At 42.9% G+C, this 24,135-nt stretch overlaps 1 protein-coding gene across 3 annotated transcripts in view; it reads left to right on the top strand.

Annotated features, from left to right (window-relative positions):
• The window catches only part of COL13A1 (collagen type XIII alpha 1 chain), a 1,024,165-nt gene that overhangs the window by 63,440 nt on the left and 936,590 nt on the right, over positions 1-24,135 (top strand). For all 3 annotated transcript variants that reach the window (XM_030203528.1, XM_030203531.1, XM_030203529.1), the window contains exon 2: positions 23,856-23,925. In XM_030203528.1, the coding sequence (XP_030059388.1) occupies positions 23,856-23,925 (70 nt within the window). The remainder of the gene's footprint in view (positions 1-23,855; positions 23,926-24,135) is intronic.

Raw genomic sequence — 24,135 nt, 5'->3', positions numbered from 1 at the left:
GGGGGGCATGGCCAGAGGTCACACTAGGCCACCATGGTTTTATTTATTTTCAGGGGGTGGGGGGTCTGGGGTCCATGGGAGTACTAGGGCTTGACAGCTGGGCTGCTTGACAAATTCTAATGCCAGCTATGAGCTGGTGTAAGGTTTGCAGCAGGAAGAGCTCCCTTCTTTGACACGCTGCCCACTGAACATTGGGGAGGAATAGCAAATGAGTTCATCAGCATGCATTTGCATGCTTATTGTGCTATTTCTTCCCGTGCTTGTTTGACCCCATGCTCTGGGCCTCCGAACATACTGCACCAGTATACATGGGTGCTAGACTGGTGCTAATGGCCTCTAGTGACCGCATTTACTTTGAGCATCGGGGCCTCTGTGCCTTGGTGTGATAGCTGTGCATCAGACTGACCTCTCTCAGCAGTACCTGCAAAGTGGGAACAAATCAGTCTCTTACTTCAGGCTCCAGTGCACTGCTGAGTTTCAGACTTGCAACCACTACATAATCATTGCTCCTACTCCTCTTTTATTCCCTTGTTCAGGGCAGAAAAACTCCTTCTGGGTCCTTGGTTTAAATACTATTGGATCAGAATCTCAGTGTTACCGTTACCCTTTGATTGACACTTAATTTTTGGAACAGGGACCTGAATGTTCTGTCTGCAACTGTAATAACGTACCATTGTGACAGCCTGGTCTTCTGGAACAATCTGTTTGTCAGCCCACTAGGGACGGAGAAAGTACTTGCATATAATGTGTACAGCACTGCATACGTCTAGTAGCATTATAGAAATGATTAGTAGTAGTAGCGAGGCGATCAAAGGTGCAGATGACAGCCATGTGGTAAGAAGCTGCAACTCACCTCTTATTTCCTTTTTTTACCTGTTGAAATGGAGAAACAAAAGAGTGGCCAGATATAGAAGCCCTCCAAGTTTGTTGCAGCACTTGTTATCAGCCCAACTGATTTGTTTGTGAGGTGGTCAGGAGATCAACAAAATCATCTGGAGCAGAGCCTGCTGGAACTGCCCGCCGCTGGAAGAAGATCGGAGCATTCCATGGGATCTGAAGTCAGCTTGAGCCTGGAGCATGCCTCTCCAGCTTGATTGGAACGACTCTTGCTGAAGGAGGGACTGCAAGTAACGGGCGTGTATGGTACTACTTCGATGCAAGAACATGAACCAGTAGAAAATGTTGTGGGACAACTTTGCAGCACAGTTGGAGTGGTACAGTCTCAAAGTGGAAGAACTCCAGGACAGATCACTAACTATGTCAAAGGTGAAACAGAGGTAGGCTATGCTGTTTTGGGCAGTGTCCTTCAAGAGTTACCTAAGCCTTTATTAAAAAACAACAACAACAAAAAACCACGCAAAAACGTATTTAGAATCAATCTGGCTATCCTTTTTATGACATAGCAAAAATGGTTCTCCCTATTATGAATACTTTGACTCTTCAAATTTTAAAGTTTTGGAATCTAAGATAAATCAGCATGAATTTCAATTATCTAAACTAACTTCTGCAGCTGAAAAAAAATCTTTCTTTGCATCATGCCGTATCGCAGATGCAAGCTGCTCAAATGACATGTCTTAATGATCTATCAGCAGTTAGGTTTAAACTGGAAGCTCGAGAACTCTGTGGGATTTTTTTTTTTACTAAGGTGCACTAGCTGATGTAGGGCTCCTAAGCAGCGGTAAGCCCAACGCGGACTTACCGCTCACACTACTGGGCTACCACAGAAGCCCGATGGTACTTCCTACCCCTAGTGCGCCGTCATTTCCAGTGCAACAAAAATGAATTTATTTTTGTAGCGCTGGAGTATACCTGGCAGTAATCAGGCAGTACCATGCGCTGCCCAGTTCCTGCCGGGTTAACACAGGAGCCCTTACCACCACCTCAATGGGTGGAGGGTAAGGGGTCCCCTATGAAATGGCCGCACGGCAAGTGCTTTACTTGCCACATGGCCATTTCCTATAGGAAAGCGAGACTTCCCTTTTACCAGCTGCAGTAAAAAGGGGCCTCGGCGTACATGTAAAACACATGTTGACGCCAGCACCAGCCCCCTTTTGCCGCAGCTTGGTAAAAGGGGCCCTTAGTGCATGCTAACAAATTAGTGTCTGTTAAGTGCCTTGCAGTGGGCTGTGCAGCATTTAGCACATACTAATCAGCGCACCTTAGTAAAAGAATCCCTCTATTAGGAGTTCTAATTTAAGATTCTTGAACATTCCTTATTTGCCAAAGAGCTCCCCTTAGGTTGTGAGCCCACTGGGGACAGAGAAAGTACCTGAAAATGTAGACTGTTTTGGCACAGAAAGGCGGGACATCAAATCTATGACCCCTTTACCTTTTGCAGATGTTTTACACTTAGGGGCCCTTTTACTATGATGTGGTAGGGCTAACATGCTGTTAGCACGTGCCAGATCGAGGGACGTCCTGCGGTGGTCTTGACGGTGCCAGGGGCATAGCCACGTGGGACCACGGGGACATGGGCCCCCGTGGATTTGGCCCCTTAGACCCCCCCCCCTCCCGCCGCCAACCCTCCCCTGCCACCGCCTCCGTCGGTACCCGCCAGCCGAAGTCCTCTTCGTACAGGACGTCAGACTCACAGAAACAGAAGCCTGCCCATGCAGATCAGCAACGCTAGTTGCTGCCATGCAGAAAGGGCTCTGTCAGCATTGCCCCTAATGTGGCTTAGTAAATGGGGGAGAGGGCGTACATTTTCTATAATTTTTCCTTTACAACCTCCATTGTTAATATTAGATCTCCATTATTGTGGACTGGTGCTGGATATATTGTGGTAATAAGAGTTTGATGTAATTTGCTTCAGTAGATAAGGACTTGTTACTAATTTACCTTTTCCACCTTTCTATGCAAGTATTTTACTTGATTGTATTTTTCAAACTTACAAATAAAAAGCAAAGCAAGCAAACAAACAAAAAAAAGATACAGCCCTGCTGGTATTCCCTCTATATTTTTAACAGGAAAAAAGGTATTTCTTTGTTCAAAAATCAGGGGTTTTTCATGATTTTTCTAGAAGCTTTTGGGGGAATAGGTAAAAAATGTATTACTTCACTTCAAGGGCTTCATGCTATCAGCATGTCTGTTCAAAATATAGATGCATATTTTGTTCCAGCTCAGTTCAAAAGTTTTATTGATTCTGAAAAAATACAGCGGGATGATGTCAATATTGCCTTTTCCTCCTTTTGAAATATTATGCAGACCTTTCTAGATTTACCTCCCTGGTTCATTGACCCCTGTCCCTTAAGTTAAGGACTAAACATCCTGTGGATTTTTTTTTCCCTTTTAAAATTTGGTTCTTTGTATTTTTGTATGTTAAGTCTTTGTCAACAATTTTCACGCCCTACTATTTTTTTCTTGTCAAGCTGATCTTTATATAATAATTGAACCTTGATATAAAAAATAAATTAATGTTATAATGTTTTTAAAGCTATTGCGTTCAGGGGCCCTTTTAGTAAAGGGCATAAAGGGCTAGATTCTATATACAGGGCCCTGTTTACTAAGGCACATTAGTGTTTTTAGCACGCGTGCTAACCATGTAGATGCCTATAGGGATACTGTAGGCACTTACATGGTTAACGCGCATTAAAAACATTAACACGCTTATAATGCTGCTTAGTAAACAGGGCCCAAAGTGTCTAAAAATTCTGCATGGAAAAAAAATATGCCTAGATATATTCTCTAAAGTACGCCTACATTTTTTTTAGAATAGGCTTAAATTTCTGCATAATATATAGAATTAAGCCGAGCGCCTCTCCATGTGACCAAATTTAGTCACAGCCATATACGCCATGTTTTATCTGGCATAAATCCTGACACCTAAAGTAGGCGCAGAGCAGGTGTATTCCATAACAATATGCATAGATTTTTGAAATGCCCCAACTGTGACGACACCCCCTTTCAACTGTGTGACTTAGAATTTACACGCACCATGTTACAGAATACGCTTAGAAAATTCTGTGTATAAATCTTAATGCCAATTAGTGCTGATAATTGCTTGCTAGCATCCAGTTGAAATCTCTGATTAGCTAGTTAACCAATTAAGTTACATGCGTTGTTATAGAATATACAGAATGAAGCCTTGCAGATCAGCTGATTGCAAGGCTTCGTTCTGTGAGTCTGACATTCTGCACGTACAACGTGCAGGACGTCAGAAACAGAGGGACTAGGAAGCCTTTTGCAAGGAGGACCTCGGCTGGCGGGGGGTTGGGGTCCCCCACCAGCAAAGGTAGGTGGGTTGGCAGCGGGAGGGGGGGGTCGACAATGGCTGGCAGGCAGCGTCGGCAGCAATGGGGGAGGGGCCTCAATGGCGGGGGGGGGGGTCGGTGGTGCCGGGGGGGGCTAAAATGTGCCCCCTCACCTCGTATTCTGGACCCACCTCCCGCCGAAGTCTGGCTAGCCCCTGGCTTGATCATGTGCGTTTTTCACTTGGACATTGTTTTTTTGAAAATGAACCAAAAAGATAAACACGCAGAGCACAAAAACATCTAGCATGTGGCCATTTTTGGAAAAAAAAAAAAAAAAGGATAGACCTTTTGCTGTTTCAAAAATGGCTATATTTGCTGTTCAGATTCTGGATATTTTGAGCAAAAAATCCAAAGTCAGGCTTATACGTCATATTGAAAATCCCCTCCACATAACTTTGTAAGTCTGTGTGCTTTGAAAATGAGCACCTTAGCAACTTTTTCTCTTTTTGAAGTTTTGATTGCTTAATTCTTGATTGAAGGTTTTTTGGTTTTTTTTTTTTTTAAAAAGGCACCCCATAGCGAATTAATATACAACAAGAGATTTGCCTTCTATTTAGGGCTTCTGTGTTTAGGTTTCAAATAATAAACACCAATCAAACACCCTTGGTGCAAACAAAAATTAAAATAGGTGTTTATTAGATAAACTTCACTTCTTCTAGTACTCTGTCAACCCTCCCCAGCTTGTCTTTCCATTTAGAATTTGTGCCTTTTCTGCACTGATGACTTCTAAATGACAGATGCACATATTTGATTTCACCTAAAAAGGTACCAAGCAATAATATCTGTAGTACAGAAAATCAATAGACACAGTTTTTTGTACCACTAAGGAACCTCTAATTATCTGGAAAATAAGCACCTAAATTTACAGGGCCTGGTATTCAGCCGGTGGCAGGCAGCACTTTTACTACTACTACTACTACTACTTAGCATTTCTATAGCGCTGCCAGGGTTACGCAGCGCTGTACAAGTTTAAACATGGGGAAGGACAGTCCCTGCTCAAGAGAGCTTACAATCTAAAGGTAAAAACTATGTAGTCAGTGTAGGTATCAGGAATGGGAAGGTGGTTAGGCACCAAAAGCAAGGGAGAAGAGATGGGCCTTGAGTAAGGACTTGAAAATGGGCAGGGAGGGCACATGGCGTATGGGCTCAGGAAGTCTGTTCCAGGCATAAGGTAATGCAAGGCAGAAGGGGCGGAGTCTAGAGTTAGCGGTGGTGGAGAAGGGTACAGAAAGGAGTGATTTGTCCTGAGAGTGGAGGTTACGGGTGGGAACATATGGGGAGAGGAGGGTAGAGAGGTAATGGGGAGCTGCAGATTGAGTGCACTTGAAGGTCAATTTGACACCGGCATTAAACCCGGATATTCAATGCCAGGCCATTTCCAGCGACCGGCATTGAATATTTGGGATTTTTTTTTACTGCTAAAATGTTAACCGGTTATGCTGATATTCAGCACTAACTGGTTAACGTCAGCTATTTATGTGGTCCTATTTGACCACTACAATTATCCAGTTAGGTGCTGAATATTGGCGCCTAACCAGAAAAGTCGCATGATATAGCCAGTTATGCGCTAACTGCCAGATTCTATATAGCGCACACAGAGATCCGCGCTGAAATCAAGGTGTATTCTATAACAACAAACGTAACTTAATTGGCTTAACCAGCCAATCAGTGTATTTAACAGCACTTAACAAGCAATAATGAGCACTAATTAGAATTTACATGCATAACTTGATAAGTGTATTCTGTAATTTATTTATTTAGATTTTGCTCACACCTTTTTCAGTGGTAGCTCAAGGTGAGTTACTTTCAGGTACATTGGATATTTCTCTGTTCCAGGAGGGCTCACAATCTAAGTTTGTACCTGAGGCAATGGAGGGTTAAGTGACTTGCCCAAGAGCACAAGGAACAGCAGTGGGATTTGAACCAGCCACCTCTGGATTGCAAGACTGGTGCTCTAACCACTAGGCCACTCCTCCACCCCTAATGAATTGTGCCTAAATTCTAAAGCATGCAGTTCAAAATGAGTGTGGCTATGGGCGGGGAAAAGGGCATTCCAAAATTTACACGTGTTATAGAATATGGCCCAGTGTGTGTAAATCTATGCGCAGAGATTTATGCCACGTTTTCGATAGTGTAAATGGATGCATGTAGTTTTAAACGCTTGGCTATCAACTAAGGGACCCATTTACTAAGCCGCGTAGGCGCCTACGCGCATCCTACATGTGTCGATTTTGAACTGCGTGGTCCACATGGTCCAGGCGGTAATTTCATTTTTGACGCGCATCAGCTAAGTGCACCGGAAAATATTTTTTTTTTCCAGTGCACGGTGCTAACCGGGCAGTGACTGTCATTGTATGTGCGCTGATTACTGCCTGGTTAACAAGTGAGACCTTGCCACTAAGTCAGTGGGTGGTGGTAAGGTCTCAAGCCCACAGTGGACACGCACCAATTTTCATTTTGCCGCATGTCTATTTTAGGCCAAAAAAAGGTCTTTTTTTTAGGCGAGCTGAAAAATGGGCATGCGCGCATCCAATACACATGTCTACATGAGCACAGGCCATTTTTTGGTGCACCTTAGTAAAAAGACTCCTAAGTGTATTCTCTATATCGCACCTAAATCTAGGTGTCACTTATAGAGTACACTAGGCGGAAATGTTTACCACGCGGATGTTTTACGTGCCATATATTGAATCTTGCCCTAGGTGCTAACTGATAATATTCAATGGGAGATAACCAGTTATCTCCTGCTGAATGTTAGCTGTTAGGTGCTGATATGCTATTTAATGTCTGGCCGATTAAATAGTTTTGAATATCAGTGAGGGGGGGGGGGGGAAATGGGACTATACAGTGGGGGAAATAAGTATTTGATCCCTTGCTGATTTTGTAAGTTTGCCCACTGACAAAGACATGAGCAGCCCATAATTGAAGGGTAGGTTATTGGTAACAGTGAGAGATAGCACATCACAAATTAAATCCGGAAAATCACATTGTGGAAAGTATATGAATTTATTTGCATTCTGCAGAGGGAAATAAGTATTTGATCCCCCACCAACCAGTAAGAGATCTGGCCCCTACAGACCAGGTAGATGCTCCAAATCAACTCGTTACCTGCATGACAGACAGCTGTCGGCAATGGTCACCTGTATGAAAGACACCTGTCCACAGACTCAGTGAATCAGTCAGACTCTAACCTCTACAAAATGGCCAAGAGCAAGGAGCTGTCTAAGGATGTCAGGGACAAGATCATACACCTGCACAAGGCTGGAATGGGCTACAAAACCATCAGTAAGACGCTGGGCGAGAAGGAGACAACTGTTGGTGCCATAGTAAGAAAATGGAAGAAGTACAAAATGACTGTCAATCGACAAAGATCTGGGGCTCCACGCAAAATCTCACCTCTTGGGGTATCCTTGATCATGAGGAAGGTTAGAAATCAGCCTACAACTACAAGGGGGGAACTTGTCAATGATCTCAAGGCAGCTGGGACCACTGTCACCACGAAAACCATTGGTAACACATTACGACATAACGGATTGCAATCCTGCAGTGCCCGCAAGGTCCCCCTGCTCCGGAAGGCACATGTGACGGCCCGTCTGAAGTTTGCCAGTGAACACCTGGATGATGCCGAGAGTGATTGGGAGAAGGTGCTGTGGTCAGATGAGACAAAAATTGAGCTCTTTGGCATGAACTCAACTTGCCGTGTTTGGAGGAAGAGAAATGCTGCCTATGACCCAAAGAACACCGTCCCCACTGTCAAGCATGGAGGTGGAAATGTTATGTTTTGGGGGTGTTTCTCTGCTAAGGGCACAGGACTACTTCACCGCATCAATGGGAGAATGGATGGGGCCATGTACCGTACAATTCTGAGTGACAACCTCCTTCCCTCCGCCAGGGCCTTAAAAATGGGTCGTGGCTGGGTCTTCCAGCACGACAATGACCCAAAACATACAGCCAAGGCAACAAAGGAGTGGCTCAGGAAGAAGCACATTAGGGTCATGGAGTGGCCTAGCCGGTCACCAGACCTTAATCCCATTGAAAACTTATGGAGGGAGCTGAAGCTGCGAGTTGCCAAGCGACAGCCCAGAACTCTTAATGATTTAGAGATGATCTGCAAAGAGGAGTGGACCAAAATTCCTCCTGACATATGTGCAAACCTCATCATCAACTACAGAAGACGTCTGACCGCTGTGCTTGCCAACAAGGGTTTTGCCACCAAGTATTAGGTCTTGTTTGCCAGAGGGATCAAATACTTATTTCCCTCTGCAGAATGCAAATAAATTCATATACTTTCCACAATGTGATTTTCCGGATTTAATTTGTGATGTGCTATCTCTCACTGTTACCAATAACCTACCCTTCAATTATGGGCTGCTCATGTCTTTGTCAGTGGGCAAACTTACAAAATCAGCAAGGGATCAAATACTTATTTCCCCCACTGTATATAGACATGTAAGAACGGAAACCCTACTTGTATAATCTTACTTGAAACATAAAAGCTATTTTAGGTGGAAAAGCATTAAATTGTTTTGCCCAAATCAGAGAGCCTTGCTTTAAAAGTGAGAACTGCAAATCCTGATACTATACACATCGGACAAAAGACCTGGCTTGGCCACTGTTTGGAAAACAGGATACTGGGCTAGATGGACCATTGGTCTGACCCAGTATTGCTACTCTTATGTTCTTATGTAGGAAGTACTTGTATCCCTATAGACTGAAGCATTTGTTGCATGCCAAGAAAGTACAATGAGGCTTCTAATTCATCTAGTTTACTTGTCCTATTTATAAGCTACTTCCCTTCAGAGATGCCTTGCAGATTAAAAATGTTTCCAAGCTATGTATGTTTGATTCAGGAGAGAAAGGAATATTCGATTTTCCCACCGATCTGTTGGAAAGCAATGTATGTACAAAGAGGAAGAAAAGGTGAATACCGTATAGCCAAGTGAGTTAAATATATAATAAAAGAACAAACTGAAAAATATGTAAACTGAATGTGTATCTACAACCTCTCATATATTTTGGGTTTTATTTTAGAAGCCCTATTCACAATTTCCAGGTGGAAATACCAGCATCTACAAGTGTGTATCACATAGACAAAATTATCTACGGTGAAGCACCGGGATAAATGACAAACTTGATCGATCTACCAACCGGAAACACATCAGAATCAACACGAAACGCACCTAAATCTACACTACCCAAGCTGCAAAGGACTCAAATACAAATCGACTTACGCCTCCAGTTTTTCCCACATCAGCACACGACTGTGGAACGCACTACTAAAAGCCTTGAAAACTACCTATGACCACTTACACTTCAGAAAATCACTAAAAACTCACCTGTTCAACATAAATGCCTGATCTATGCAACACAACAGCACTAAAGTTTGTAATAGACATTACACGTCTCTTCCGTTGCACGATTCCTTTATGTGGTCCTACCACATGAACCTTATCCTACCATAACATCACCTTGTATTTGTTTACGCCGGAGTCTGCAAACACCTGTCCGGCACTATGTAAGCCACATTGAGCCTACAAATCAGTGTGAAAATGTGGGATACAAATGTAATAAATAAATAATAGACATCTAAAAACTAGTGCTGCATTTCAATTAAAATTCTTAAGCATGATTAATTATATGATTGGCACAGCAACTGATAGGAAGGATCTGCATTGGGCCGATCTCGCCCCTCCCCCCCAATCTTACTAAACCTCTCGCCCCCACCCTCCCAAATCTGACCAAACCTCACTCAACAGTATTGTTCCTAAATTAAAAAAAAAAAATCCTTAATAGTCTAGTGGCAGCCTCCCTCTCCCTCCAACCCTGGTGTCTAGTGGTACCTTCCATCCCTTTTCCCCCTTCAATATATAAGAGACTTTGAAATCTTATACTGACTGGCAAAGTAGGTTCACAGTGAAGTTTATTTATATACAAAAAAACATAGACCAATGAGGAACTTGAGTGTGGTGTGCAAGTGTTCTGTTTTACACTTGGAAAATTGATTCACCCATTTTCTGATGGTCCACAAAAATAACCATCAGTCATGACCACAGTGAAGGAGATTTCTTTTCCCCCCACCCCACCTGTACCCCCACACATGGTCCAACTTTTACCTTCTTCCCTCCCCCACAAAAAATAGTCCAGCATTTACCTACTCTCCCCCGCCCCCCCATCCTCGGAAATAGTCCAGCATCTCTCCCTCCTGTTCCCTCTCTAGCCAGCGACCAGGCATATTCCCTTGTGTCTCTTGACCCCTCCCCCATGTGCCCTTTAAAAAGATTTCTTGTCTCTAGAAGTTGGCAGCAGCGAGCAGCGATTCATACAGCCTGCTTGTTCCAACCCTTGAGCCTTCTTTTTGACATAACTTCCTGCTTCCCTCCTATGTGGAAACAGGAAGTTACATCAGAGAGAAGGTTCTAGGGCTGCATTAGGGTGTCAGGAGCTGGATGATGCATGTGTCATTGTATGTATGTGTCTTTGTGCGTGTGTGTCTGTGTGTGTTTCTGTGGCTGTGGCTTTGGCACATTTGTGTCTTCTTTAAGTCTGCCTGTGTGTATGTCTGCGTTTTTGTATGTGTGTGGATCTTTGTGTGAGTGTGTGTGTGAATCTAAGAAAAGGCCTATAACTGTGCCAGGGATTTTATCTTTGCCAAAAGTAGCTGCACAATTGCTTGCACCATCATTATCCGTCATCCTTATGCTAAGGATGGGCACATTTCTATTATGGGCAACGTGTGACATTATAACTTGTTCTTTTTCTTCCTTTCATGCATCAGTACTACAGGTCAGCTTGCTGAGATCCGGTATAGATGTTATACAGTGAGGTCACTACGGGACCCTTTTACTAAGCCGCGCCCCCAATGCGCGCCAAAATGGAGTTACTGCACGGCTACCACATGGCTCTTGCTGTAATTTCATTTTTGGCGTGCATCCAATACACGCGTCCGAAAAAAATAATTTTTATTTTCAGCCGCGCGTATCGGATGAGCGACAAGTGGCATTTGGCGCATGTAGGTCATTACACCCTGTTACCGCGTGAGTCTTTACCGCTAGGTCAGTGGCTGGCGGTAAGGTCTCAGACGCAAAATGGACATGCGGCAATTTTGAATTTGCTGCACGTCCATTTTCGGCCAAAATTTTTAAATGCCATTTTTTACAGTTATGATTCTGCGTGCGTCCAAAACCCGCATGTACACTACCGCGGGCCATTTTTCAGCGCGCCTTTGTAAAAGGACCCCTATGTGAAGATATGCAGTAAGACTTGGAGAGAGAAATGCACAGTAATTCCATGACCTGTGTAGAGCTTCTCTTCAACCTTTTTCAAGCACAGGAAATGCTTAAATATATTCACCCGAGACAAGATTTTTAAAAAATACAATGTGTCAGGTTAGCTGTGTTTTGTTTGTATATTCCTAAAGATACAGCACACAATTCAGCACGTTTGATGGCCCATGCGCAGGGGAGACCCAGAAATAGCATGAGGCATTTCAGGTCAAGAGTTAAGTACGCTGGTACAGTTGATTAAGACCACTTAATTCTCAAGGGAGGGTGCAGACCAGAAATGAGCCTACCAAGAACATGTGGGATCCCAGATCTAAGTGGTAGAAAGTGTTGCAAGACAGTATCGAGGCACATAGCCATATAAATTAGCAAGCGTATTGCATGTCAGTGTTTAAATTCAGTGGTAAAGCTGTGTGTGGGCCCAGGACTGAAACAGCAAGGATGATACATAGCTTAAGGTGCATTGGCACTGAAGTGCAGGGGAGAGTTTGCCCTGCACCTGCCTACAATATGCCTGGCTCTGTTTCATGTTGGAAACAGGATCCTGTAGTTTGCAGAGGTGCAAAAATTATCCCTTCACTTCAGTACATTTACCAGCAGGTGCATTCAAAAATCAAAGAAGTATTTTGCTTTTGTACTAAAACTAGTGGTACTGAAATAGTCATGTTGGAAGAATGTTTTTTTTTTTTTTTAAATTAGATAGAAGAAAACTTGCAAATGAAACTCATAATCTAGGGTGTCCTAACAGCTTACTGGCTGAATGCAATGTACTTCTGTTTTGAAAACAGAGGATTTAAATCTCCCTCCCTTGTATACAAAAGCTTTCCTATGGGAGGGGGAACTTAAGTCCTTTAATGCCATTGTAACATCAGATGCTTTTTATTGGTAGTGCACAGGCTTGTGTTAATCATTAAGGCCAAAAGATTCTCTGTAGCATGGGAGAAACAAACTCACATCAGCTCATTAATATTAAAATAGCATAACATGAATCATATTAACTGTTACTACTAATTATCATTTATAAAGTGCTAGTAGACTAACTCCCTTGTTTACTAAGCTGCGTGGCAATGCTGACACAGCCCATTCAAACCGAATGGGCTGTGTCAGCATTAGCACAGGCAGACGCTAGTGCAGCTTAGTAAACAGATGGGTAAATTAGGCAGCATTCTACAGACAGATATACAATTTTTGTAAACCCTCCTAAAGCTAACTGCATTTCAAGTGGTGCAGTTAACTGTTTTGAGAGCTTGGACCAGTTAAGGTGTCTTCTGCTTTCTTAGTCCCCCGACCCCCAACAGTCTCCATAAAGAATCTGACCTCTTTTCTCTAAAGAATTATTCAGAAACTTAGTTCAAACTCTAGTACTGCAACACGGTTTATATGGGCTGCAAAGACAAAATAGTGAAAAAATTACAAACTACTCAAAACACAGTAGCAAGACTTGTAATGTTTCACGATTTAACAAAACTTCAGCGTTGCTTCATTCATTACATTGGCTTCCGATTAAAGTTAGGATAGCTTATAAATTATGTGTATTTGCCTTCCAAGTCATTTATGGATCGACACTGGATTACATGCTTCACTTGATTGAACTTCCCGCTCGTCATTCCATCTGAGGATCCAGGGACTTCCTATTTCTTCACGACCCCTACTGTATGAAGATTATATATAAATTGGTCCTTTCAGCTGATTTTTCATATCAATGTACTAAGTGATGGAATTCATTACTAAAAAAACATCAAATTTATCCCAGATTATATTAGCTTCTGGAAATCACTAAGGGCACCTACAGCGCAGCTTTATAAACAGGGCTCTAAAACCTTTCTTTTTAAAAAGTTCTTACAACAAAAAGATTAATTCTAATCCAATCTTATATGGTCTTTAAATATTTCTGTATATCTTTCTTAAACACTAAATTTAAAATTTAATCATTCTGTAACATTGTGAAACAATTTGCATGTTTTTTCTGTTTTGACATAAGATTTTTGTAAAATACATTATGCTTAATTGCAGTCAACTGCACTATACAGTATATTTCTCTAAATATTTGTATCTGTAAGCCACATTGAACCTAAATGTTGTATGGGAAAATGTAGGATATAAATGTCAAAATCAATCAATAAATAAACTTAATGAAAGGTGATTCATGCCCTCAAGTAACACCTTCCAAGCCAGAGTGCACACATGCATGTACACATATACACACACACACACAACTGGTGCAAGGTTACTAGGTGCCATAGGCAAGCTTTCAACATAAGAACATAAGCATTGCCATACTGGGACAGACTGAAGGTCTATCAAGCCCAGTATCCTGTTTCCAACCGTGGCCAATCCAGGTTGCGAGTACCTGGCAAAATCCCGGGACAGTAAAACAGATTTTGTGCTGCTTATCCTAGAATATGCAGTGGATTTTCCCAAGTCCATCTTAATAATGGCTTATGGACTTTTCTTTTAGGAAATTAGCCAAACCTTTTTTAAACCATGCTAAGCTAACTGCTTTTACCACATTCTCTGGCAACGAATTCCAGAGTTTAATTATCCATTGAGTGAAGAAATATTTTTTCCTGATTCATTTTAAATTTATTACTTAGTAGCTTCTTTGCACCCCATCTCAAATAACTTGTACACTCCTAGCAACCAACCCCCCAAATTTTGATAATTAAACTCAAGAACTTGCTCGAAGTTATCTCCAGACTTAGAGGTCATTTTACCAAGCCACAGTAAATACCAGCGCGCACTTACTGGAACTTGAAAGGGCTTAATGCAGGATTCGCTGATAGCTATGTAGTTTTGCACTCTACACATGCACATCACATGCTAAGAAAATTCTAAATTTTTTTCACGGAGGGGGCATGTCTAGGGGGGTGGAGAGTGGGTGTATCTACATTAATCAGTGCCGACACGCTGATTAGTATGTGATTAGCACGTGAGCCTTTTTCACATACAAAGTAGGTGGTAACAGTTCATGTGTTAATCTTTTTTAATGGCCACCTGCTAATGACGATATTACTGCATGGCCATTAGTGCCAGAAATTGGAAATTGGCTATTTTCTAGCTGTGGAAGGAAATGGTCTTAGCACGCGGGAAAGACCCATGTAAAGGCACCCTAAGGGCCCTTTTTCCTGCACCTTTGTTAAAGGACACCTTAGTGTCCCAATCACCAGAGAGGGTTGCTTTGTTGTGCAATTGACTGAGGTGGTGATTAGTATGCTACATCTTGGGCTACTGCTGAAGGAGGTTATCAGTCCTCAGGAGACCATTGATAAGCTTCTGAGAACATTTGCTAACCAGGATTGAGGAAATGCTTGAGAATACTGTGATCCAACTGTGCAGTTTCACGATGGAGACAGTGACTAAATTTCAAGATTTCTATATTAAAGTATCCCTGGTTGAGAAGCAGATACCTAAACAAGAACCCCAATTCTTTTCATTGTATTCAACAGGAATTTGCATTACATAGCTTCCCACTATTACAGAATCTGTGGGATAGTTGTGTCCATCAACCAGCAGGTAAAAATAGAGAACTTAAAATTAAGCTGAGATATCTCTCTTGGCATCCAGTCTAACTCCTCAGTATGTTCTATCTCCAGCAGTTGGATGAACACACTTTTCAGCCTCTGGTTCTGAGTGACTTCCTTCTGGTCCAGTTGGTCAACTGGTCCCCAGTTGAGCTTTGCAGGTAGCTTGAGTCTGCAGAGTCATATCTGGAGGGCTTCAGATCCCTGTCTCTGGTGCCCACGAATTTACTTCTTCCCTCTCTTCACCTCTTTCCTATTTCCTGTGGAGCTCTCCTTTTCCAGCACAACAACTTAAAAAAAAAGAAAGGAGAAGGAAAGAAGTTTGCTGGAGAGCATGGGACGGAGTATCAGTCCTGAACCTTTCTCTTCTGCGGTAAGATTTGTGAAGGCTATAGAAATGATTTATAGTAGTAGTAGTAGAAGACTGTGAGCTTGGGGGGAGCAGCTGCCAGTGGCAAGTCCGAGCAGTTCAGCGAAGGGCTGCAATTTCTACTTGGTGCAGGGGAGGGATCCTGAACCATCATTTCGGACATGTTGTGCTGCACTTGTGACAGTTGGAGTGAATGTTGACTCTTGTGGAGGCAGTTGTGGTGTCCTGCTGTGGGACCCACTGGCTGGTGTCAGGGCGTTGCAGTGCATACAAGCCAGGAATCCTTCAGGATGCGGAGGAAATGGTAGTCAGTGGCACATCTTTGGATTTGGCCCATCATCTGAATATGCCAGGGTCTTTGGGCTCTCCAGCAGGGCCAATGTGCAGTTTGATGCAGGAGAGCGTGGGAACAGGTGCCATTTTGTCGGGGCTGACTGGCAGTGAGGAGCAGCCTCTGACTGATCATGTGTAGAGAACAGTTGCCATTTTACAGCCTCAGTTGCTCCTCTCTACTTGCAGTCTCTGTGTCAAAAGGAAATCAAGGCGGTCAAGGTTCAGGCCACTGTGGTTTCCTTGCTGGCATTCCGGGCCATTGTTCCAGTTTCCCAGGCCAAACAAGGACAAGGCAGATACTCTGTTTACTTCATTGGCCCAAAGAAGGAAGGCACATTTCACCTGGTCTTAGATCTCAAAGGTCTAAACTGCTGCCTCCCAAGTGTCCTGCTTTTTCATGGAGACATTAAGAGCAGTCATAGCCTCAGTTCAAGCAGGAGAATTTCTCACCACCCTTGATCACATGAAGGTAACATGCATATACCCATATGGCCACCACATCAGAAGTTATGGTGGTGGTGGCGGCCTTCCTTCGGTGCCAGGAAATCAGAGTTCACCTGTATCTCAACGACTGACTCATTCGTGAGTCATCCTATTCGGACAGCATAGCGGCAATGCACAAAGTTTTCCATCTTCTGCAGTTGACGGGTTGGGTGATCAATTTCAAGAAGAGCAAACTAACTCCTTTGCAGATGCTGGAGTATCTGTGTGTTCTATTTTATATAGAATGGGAGAGAATCTTCCTCATGGAGCGCAGGAGGTCGAACCCGGTTCAACAGATTTGTCTTCTCAGTCAAGACAGGCCAAGGGTCTGGGATGAAAGATGGCAGCAATGGAACTGATGCCATGGGCAAAGGCTCATGCGGCCATTACAGAAATCTCTTTTCAGCCACTGGTCTCTGGTGTCATGGAAGTACAACCTTCATCTTCCTTGAATGCTGGTTGCCAGATGGAGTATGCAATGGTGGTTGTTACCCAGGAATTTGACTGTCAGAGCTCCCTTTCCAACAACACAGTGGAAGGTGGTGACAATGGACACCAGCAAGTCGGGCTGGTGAGCTCATTACAGGTTCCATCTGGCACAGGGCACCTGAACGGAACAAGAGTCTCAATGGTCAATAAATAGCTTGGAGCTCAGGGCAGTGCAGAATGACTTATGTGACTTCACTCCCTTTCTGATGGCGGCCCTGGTCTGAGTTTTCTCTGACAATGCAATGGTGGTGGCTTATATCAATAAACAAGGCAGGGCCCCAGTCATCCGCTGGTGGTGGAGGCAGAGAAAAATCTTCTCTGCTTGTAGACAGCTCACATTGTGGGGTCCTTGAATATGGAGGCGGACTTTCTTAGCAGGCACTCCAGAGGAAATTGGAGAGACATGGGATTGGAGGTAATGTTCTATTGTGGATTAAAAACTGGTTAAAAGATAGGAAACAGAGAGTAGGGTTAAATGGTCATTATTCTCAATGGAGAAAGCTAGATAGTGGGGTTCCCCAGGGATCTGTGCTGGGACCGCTGCTTTTTAACATATTTATAAATCATTTAGAGATGGGAGTAACTAGTGAGGTAATTAAATTAGCTGATGACTCAAAGTTATTCAAAGTTGTTAAATCGCAAGAGGATTGTGAAAAATTGCAAGAAGACCTTGCGAGACTGGGAGACTGGGCATCCAAATGGCAGATAATGTTTAATGCAAGCAAGTGCAAAGTGATGCATGTGGGAAAGAGGAACCCGAACTTTAGCTACGTGATTCAAACCTGGATTCCTTTCCTGGTTGGTGACTCCTAATGTGGAACCTTGAATCACGTAGCTAAAGTTCGGGTTCCTCTTTCCCACATGCATCATTGATGATACGTTGAAACCCTCTGCTCAGTGTGCAGCAGCAGTGGCGAAGAAAGCAAATAGAATGTTAGGTATTATTAGGAAAGGAATGGAGAACAAAAATGAGGAAATTATAGTGCCTTTGTATCATTCCATGGTGCGACCGCACCTTGAATATTGTGTGCAATTCTGGACACTGCATCTCAAAAAAGATATAGTGGAATTAGAAAAGGTACAGAGAAGGGCGACGAAAATGATAAAGGGGATGGGATAACTTCCCTATGAGGAAAGGCTAAAGCAGCTAGGGCTCTTCAGCTTGGAGAAAAGACAGCTGAGGGGAGATATGATAGAGATAGTGAGTGGAGTGGAATGGGTAGAGGTGAATCGCTTGTTTACTCATTCCAAAAATACTAGGACTAGGGGGCACACAATGAAGCTACAAAGTAGTAAATTTAAAACAAATTGGAAAAAATATTTCTTCACTCAATGTGCAATTAAACTTTGGAATTCATTACCAGAGAATGTGACAAAAGCAGTTAGCTTAGCGGGGTTTACAAAAGGTTTGAATAGCTTCCTAAAAGAAAAGTCCATAAGCCATTATTAAGATGGACTTGGGGAAAATCCACTGCTTCTTTCTAGGATAAGCATTATTATTATTATTATTATTATTTTATTATTTATTGCATTTGTATCCCACATTATCCCACCTCTTTGCAGGCTCAATGTGGCTTACAATACATCATGGATAGTGGAAATGAGAAGAGAATTGACATTTGGTGTTACAGAAGGATTTGGGGTTACATGGTAATGGAATACATGATAGTGATATAACAAAAGGCATTCCTAATATTTCTGGATATATGTGTATTGTATTGTTTTGGGATCTTGCTAGGTACTTGTAACCTGGATTGGCCACTGTTGGAAACAGGATGCTGGGCTTGATGGACCTTTGGTCTGTCCCAGTATGGCAACACTTATGTACTAGGCACTAATTAGCAGTTAGGCACATAGCTGCCCTAAATTAGTATTCTATAAACTGTGTGCACGAAATTCAAAGTGTGCTGCAAGGGGATGTGAACCTGGGACTGGCATGAGTGAATCAGGCGCATGCCCAGCACTTGTGCGCACAGGTTAATAAAAACTATCAATTACACCTGCTATCTTTGGGAAAGCGCGGGGTACAAATGTAATAAATAAATACACACCTAACTGCAAGCAGTTAGATGCAAACATTTACACAAGACATTGAGCTAGCGTAAGTGCTTACTCTTAAACTTAGGTGTGTAGCTGCAGACTTGTATTCTATAAGGCAATTATGTCTGTAATTGCCAATATAGAATTTGCGCTTAGCCCGCATCATCCTGGCATCTAATTCTAGGCGATCTACAGAGAATTGCCCCCATAGGGCCTTTTTCTATAAAGGTTGTGCTCCCAAATTTACGCTTCTAAAATTTCTGCTCCTAGATTTATACTCCTAAATTACGAATATAATCTATGCTCCAAAATAGATTATGCTCGTAATTTAAGAACAAAAATTTAGGAGCAAAACCTTTGTAGAATAAAGCCCATAATGTGAAGCGACCTGTAAAGATATTCAGAGGTGCTATCCTGATCGTGCTTTCTGAATATCCCGTTCAGCAGCACTTACCTGGTAACAGTTGCCACTATTTCCTCCCCTCACCCTCCCTCAGACAGTTTGAACTTTGTGGGTGTGGTTTGGATCTCTTTCAGGGAGAGAAAACTAACAACTTATAGCAGCAGCTTCAGAGAGCATTTTCCATCTCACAGATAGGCTGCAGAGAATACCTTCTCCTGCTTTAGACTTAGTCCCGCCCACCCTACCCCTCTACCCACCCACCCCTAGAGTGACATGTCTTATATAACCTCCCTATCAACCCACTCATTACTTTTACATCACCCATTTCTATTCTTCTATCACCTTCTCCCACTACTCCAACCAGAGTTACACCTAATCACACTGACCACCCTTCAATATCTTCAGTCCTTCTGTGACTGTTCTCTTGTGCTTGACTGCTTAAATATTTTTAATTTAAATGCTTTACTTTTTTTTCTATTAGATTGTAAGCTCTTTGAGCAGGGACTGTCTTTCTTCTGTGTTTGTACAGCGCTGTGTACACTTTGTAGCGCTCTAGAAATGTTAAATAGTAGTAGTAGTAGTATTTGGATAAGTGCTTTGAAATACTAAATTCATTGTTTCATGCAGTATTGTTTTCCTTTTATTTTGTGTCTGTCTTTGGTTATCTTGGAATAGAAATATTTCAAAATGGCAATAAAAATCTTATCACCTGATATTCAGCTGACAATGGGCTTCTTTTTTTTTTAATGTCCACTGCCTGCGTTAAACCTGGATAATCAGTACCAGGCCATATCTGACTATCCGGTTTTAATTTTAGCCGCTAAAACTAAACTGGTTAAGGCAATACTCAACGCTTGACAGCTTAAGTCAAACTGGTCAAAGATAGTACTGCTATTTATGCGGCCCGATTTAACAGGTTATCATATGCGGTCAGGCGCTAAATATCGGTCCTTAACTGTATATGTCCCCTGAGTTAGCCGGGTAGGCGGTAGATACTAACTACAAATATTCGTTAAGTCCCGATGAATATTCATGGTTAGCTGCAAACAAGCTATTTATTTAACCAGTCAGGGTCTGTTTCTGGGTGGTTAAATAAGTTTCAATATTGGCTGGATTTTACATTATAAACCTTTTTTTTTTTTTTTAGCAACTTTTCCATTGTTTTGATCTGCTCTGATCTACTCCCACTTTGACAAACACAAAAGAACACAGAACCCTTGCGCTGGTCAAAACAAGCAAGCAAACACAGCGATGGTGACAACAGAGATGATGAAAATATATCCGACGGACTCAATGAGTTCAAATCAGAAGTTTAATTCACGAAAAGTACTGGACTTGACCCAAATCGTGTTTCGGCCGCAGAGGCCTGCTTCAGGAGTCCATGTAGTATGCAAGTATTAAATTTCTGAGAGTTCTATAACGTCTTTGAATAATCAACCAATTAATAAATGTTCAAAACAGGAGCATACACAGTCAGTCGCAACAAATGCACAGTAACAAAACAGGAGCGTACATAGTACATAAACTTCTGATGTGAACTCATTGAGTCCGTTGAATGTTTTTTCATCATCTTTGTTGTCACCTTCGCTGTGTTTGCCTGCTTGTTCTACTCCCACTTCTTGCCAGATGGTAAGGAGCTGGATTTCAAAAAGAGATTGTTTGGAAGTTTAACAACCCTGTTGTTCGACTAAGGAGCAGCAGCCCTTGGCTTTAGAACATTATCATTATTTTTAACCCTTTTTTTTGTTGTTTAGGATTTTAATTTTAGATGGATCTAATTAATGTTTTATGTTGTCTGTTATTGATCTGGTAGAAACTGCTGCTTTGCTTCGCTCCATTTTATTCAGTGCCAGGAGTGAATGTGTGATCAGAAAAATTCCTGCTTTGTTAGGATGTGTGAGAGTAAGCAAACACCTCTTGAATGGTTCTTTTCTTCCAACAGTGGCCTAGCCATGGGTGGGCCTGGATGGGCACAGGCCCACCCAACAGCGATGTGTCTGGTGAGAATCCCCAAGCCCTGCCAGCTGAAGATTCCCAGCATCACTCCCTTTTCTTCCCTCTGGCAATAGGGGAGGGGGGTCTCTTAACTGCACTCTCCCATGCCCCCAGTACCTTTTAACAGGGCCGGTCTTAGCAAGTGCGGGGCCCTGTGCAGACCAATTTGGTGGGGCCCCATTCTAGCTCCACCCCATTGATAAGATTATTCCATTTTTAGACATTTTGTTTCTTTATTAAATTTCAAATAAAGACAAATGAAGCTAAACTTGTACAAAAAACTGATTGAAGTAAGCACAATGCTATCATCATGAAACTTCCCCTCCCCAGAAATTATTCAGTTCAAGTCCACTACAATTAGTAGTTCCAATTCTCATAACAAAGGAGAAAATAAGGAAAAATATTAAGAAAAGATCCAGCACAGTGCTACAGTGTACAAGGTATGCCAGGAATGCTTTATCTGTCTATGGCTGGAGAGAGGTTGAGTGACTCGATGCGGTCCCGGGTCGGAGCGGAGGCACGAGGCAGAGTTGAGGCACGCTGAGCGGGGCCCCCTTAGGCCCTATGCGGCCGCCTTGGTCGCCTCTGCCTAAGACCGGCCCTGCCTTTTAACTCCTCTTCTTTGCCGGCAGTGAGCAGAAGCTCATACCTACTGCTCGTTCTGGCCCTATTCCTTCCTTCTGGCACAACTTCCTATTCGGGAAACCAGGAAGTTGCATCGCAAGAAGTCGTGAGGCCAGCACGAGCAGAGGGTGTAAGTTGCTCATTTCCGGCGAAGACGAGAAGGATTTAAAAGGTACCGGGGGCTTGGGGGAGTGCAGTTATGAGACCCTCAATCACAGGGGGGAGAGGAGCAGAATTTTCGTGCTCACCCACTGGGGCTCATGTCCACCCATAATTGGGTGTCTGGCTACATCCCTGCAACAGACTTCAGTAGAAGACAATCTGCTGTCACAATGAGAAGTGCAGAGTGACAGTATGGGTTAATGAAATGGATTTTAACAAAATGCTTTTGCTGAATTTAACAGTTAGGGGAAGCCCACAGAGGATGCAAGGGATGCAGGGCCATGTATAGAGACTCACCAGGGTGGCAATTCTACAACAGATTGCTTCCAGTTTGGTGCCCTGAGAGAATGTATGGTGGGACCTATGCAGAAGCATTAAAAGGAAGGTGCAGGACGTTAGGGGGAAAAGAGAGCAGGGCAGGCAACGCGATGGCGCTGGAGACCGGTGCAAGAGAAAGCTTCAGCTGGCGGGGGTTGGAGACCCCTGCCAGCAAAACCAGAGGCCCAGGCCCCATGTAGCTACACCACTGCTATAGACTTCCCTTTTTAGAAAATATTTTTCTTAATCCATAGATGTTAAAGGTTGATGATTGCGACTATTTTTGTACAACTATCCAGAGTACGCTCTTTTTATTGTTATCTACCTGAAACTTGTTGGTTGTAGTGGACTATGAGACCTTAATGTAATGTAATATCCTGCCCTTGTATACTCTCCCTTGTATTTACGCACTATGGACCCTGTTTACTAAGCCGCACTAGAGGCACGCTAGCGTTTTTAACACGCGCTAATGATTAGCGCATGTTAAATGCTAGAGACGCCCGTAGGAATACATGGGTGTCTCTAGCGTTTAGTGTACACTAATTGTTAGCATGCATTAAGGGGCCCTTTTACTAAGGTGCATGGGCGCCTATGCACATCCAACATGCATCAAATTAGAACTACTGCCAGGCTACTGCGTGCCCCAGGCAGTAATTCTATTTTTGATGCGCATCCAAAACATGCAGCAAAAAAATCATTTTTATTTTCTGCCGCATGGCGCTAACTGGGCGGTAATCGGCAGTGTATGTGCACTGGCGATTACCACCTGGTTAATGTGTGAGACCTTACCGCTAAATCAATGGGTGGCAGTAAGGTCTCAGGTCGAAAATGGATGTGCGCTGGTTTTAATTTTGCCACACGTCCATTTTCAGCCACCAAAAAAAGGGCCTTTTTTGCAGGTGCACTTAAAAATGGACCTGTGCACTTCCAAAACACGCGCCTACACCAGCGCAGTCCATTTTTCAGCACGCTTTAGTAAAAGAGCCCTTCAAAACGCTAGCACATCTTAGTAAATAGGGCCCTATGTAAGTCACACCCACCCTTACAAAACAGCGCTTAGGCACGCTTCTGGCACAGTCACGGGTTAGTGTACATTCACGTGCGTAAGTGCTAGTGCCGACTTTATACAATTGCTCATATTGTGGGGCCTCATTTGCAAAAGACAGTAAGGGCAGAAAGGCAGAGCTGTGTGCAAAAAACACAGCTGTGTTCAAAGTTTAATTGTAGTGTCCAAAACATAAAAGCATAAACCAGAATTGTTTATGAGATACAGCACTGTAAACTGATTCCATCACTGGACTTGCTGAAACATATTCCACATTATATGAGTTGTGCAGGTCTCTCTTTTCTCAGAATTTCAGTAGCCTCTTTGCCCATCCAAAGAAGGAAACTATATTTCAAGATGAGTCACTTCTGATGTTAATCAGGGAAAGTGATAGTCATAGCGGAGGACTTTGAGCTGATTTTCTGATTGATCTGGAGCCAATCTCCTGCTTTTTCTCAAAGAATCAGCAAATTCACATCATCTTCTGATGAGTACCACATGCCTGACTCATTTTTCATTTTGCTTTTTTTTTGCCTTTTCAGAAATTGAGGTCTCATTTACCAAAACTGCGACAATCTCGAGACGCCCCCCAGAGATGCAGCTGCCCACCAGGTAGGGAACTTTGGGGTGTAGCGTGATGCTGGAATTTGCTAATCAGTCCTGATGCTATATACTACTAACAAATAACACAACTGTGCGATACAATGATGGAATCAATGGCAATTAAAATGTTTCTGTTGCCCTGTGATTAAAGAACTGTATTAACAGATGAGATTCTCAGGAGCCGCAAAAATTTGAATAGAGCAAATGTGGAAAGCATTT

The sequence above is a fragment of the Microcaecilia unicolor genome, chromosome 5 (genome assembly GCF_901765095.1).
Source record: "Microcaecilia unicolor chromosome 5, aMicUni1.1, whole genome shotgun sequence".
Lineage (NCBI taxonomy): Eukaryota > Metazoa > Chordata > Amphibia > Gymnophiona > Siphonopidae > Microcaecilia > Microcaecilia unicolor.
The sequence above is the reverse complement of the archived record's forward strand: the minus strand, read 5'-3'. Positions and strand labels throughout refer to the sequence as shown.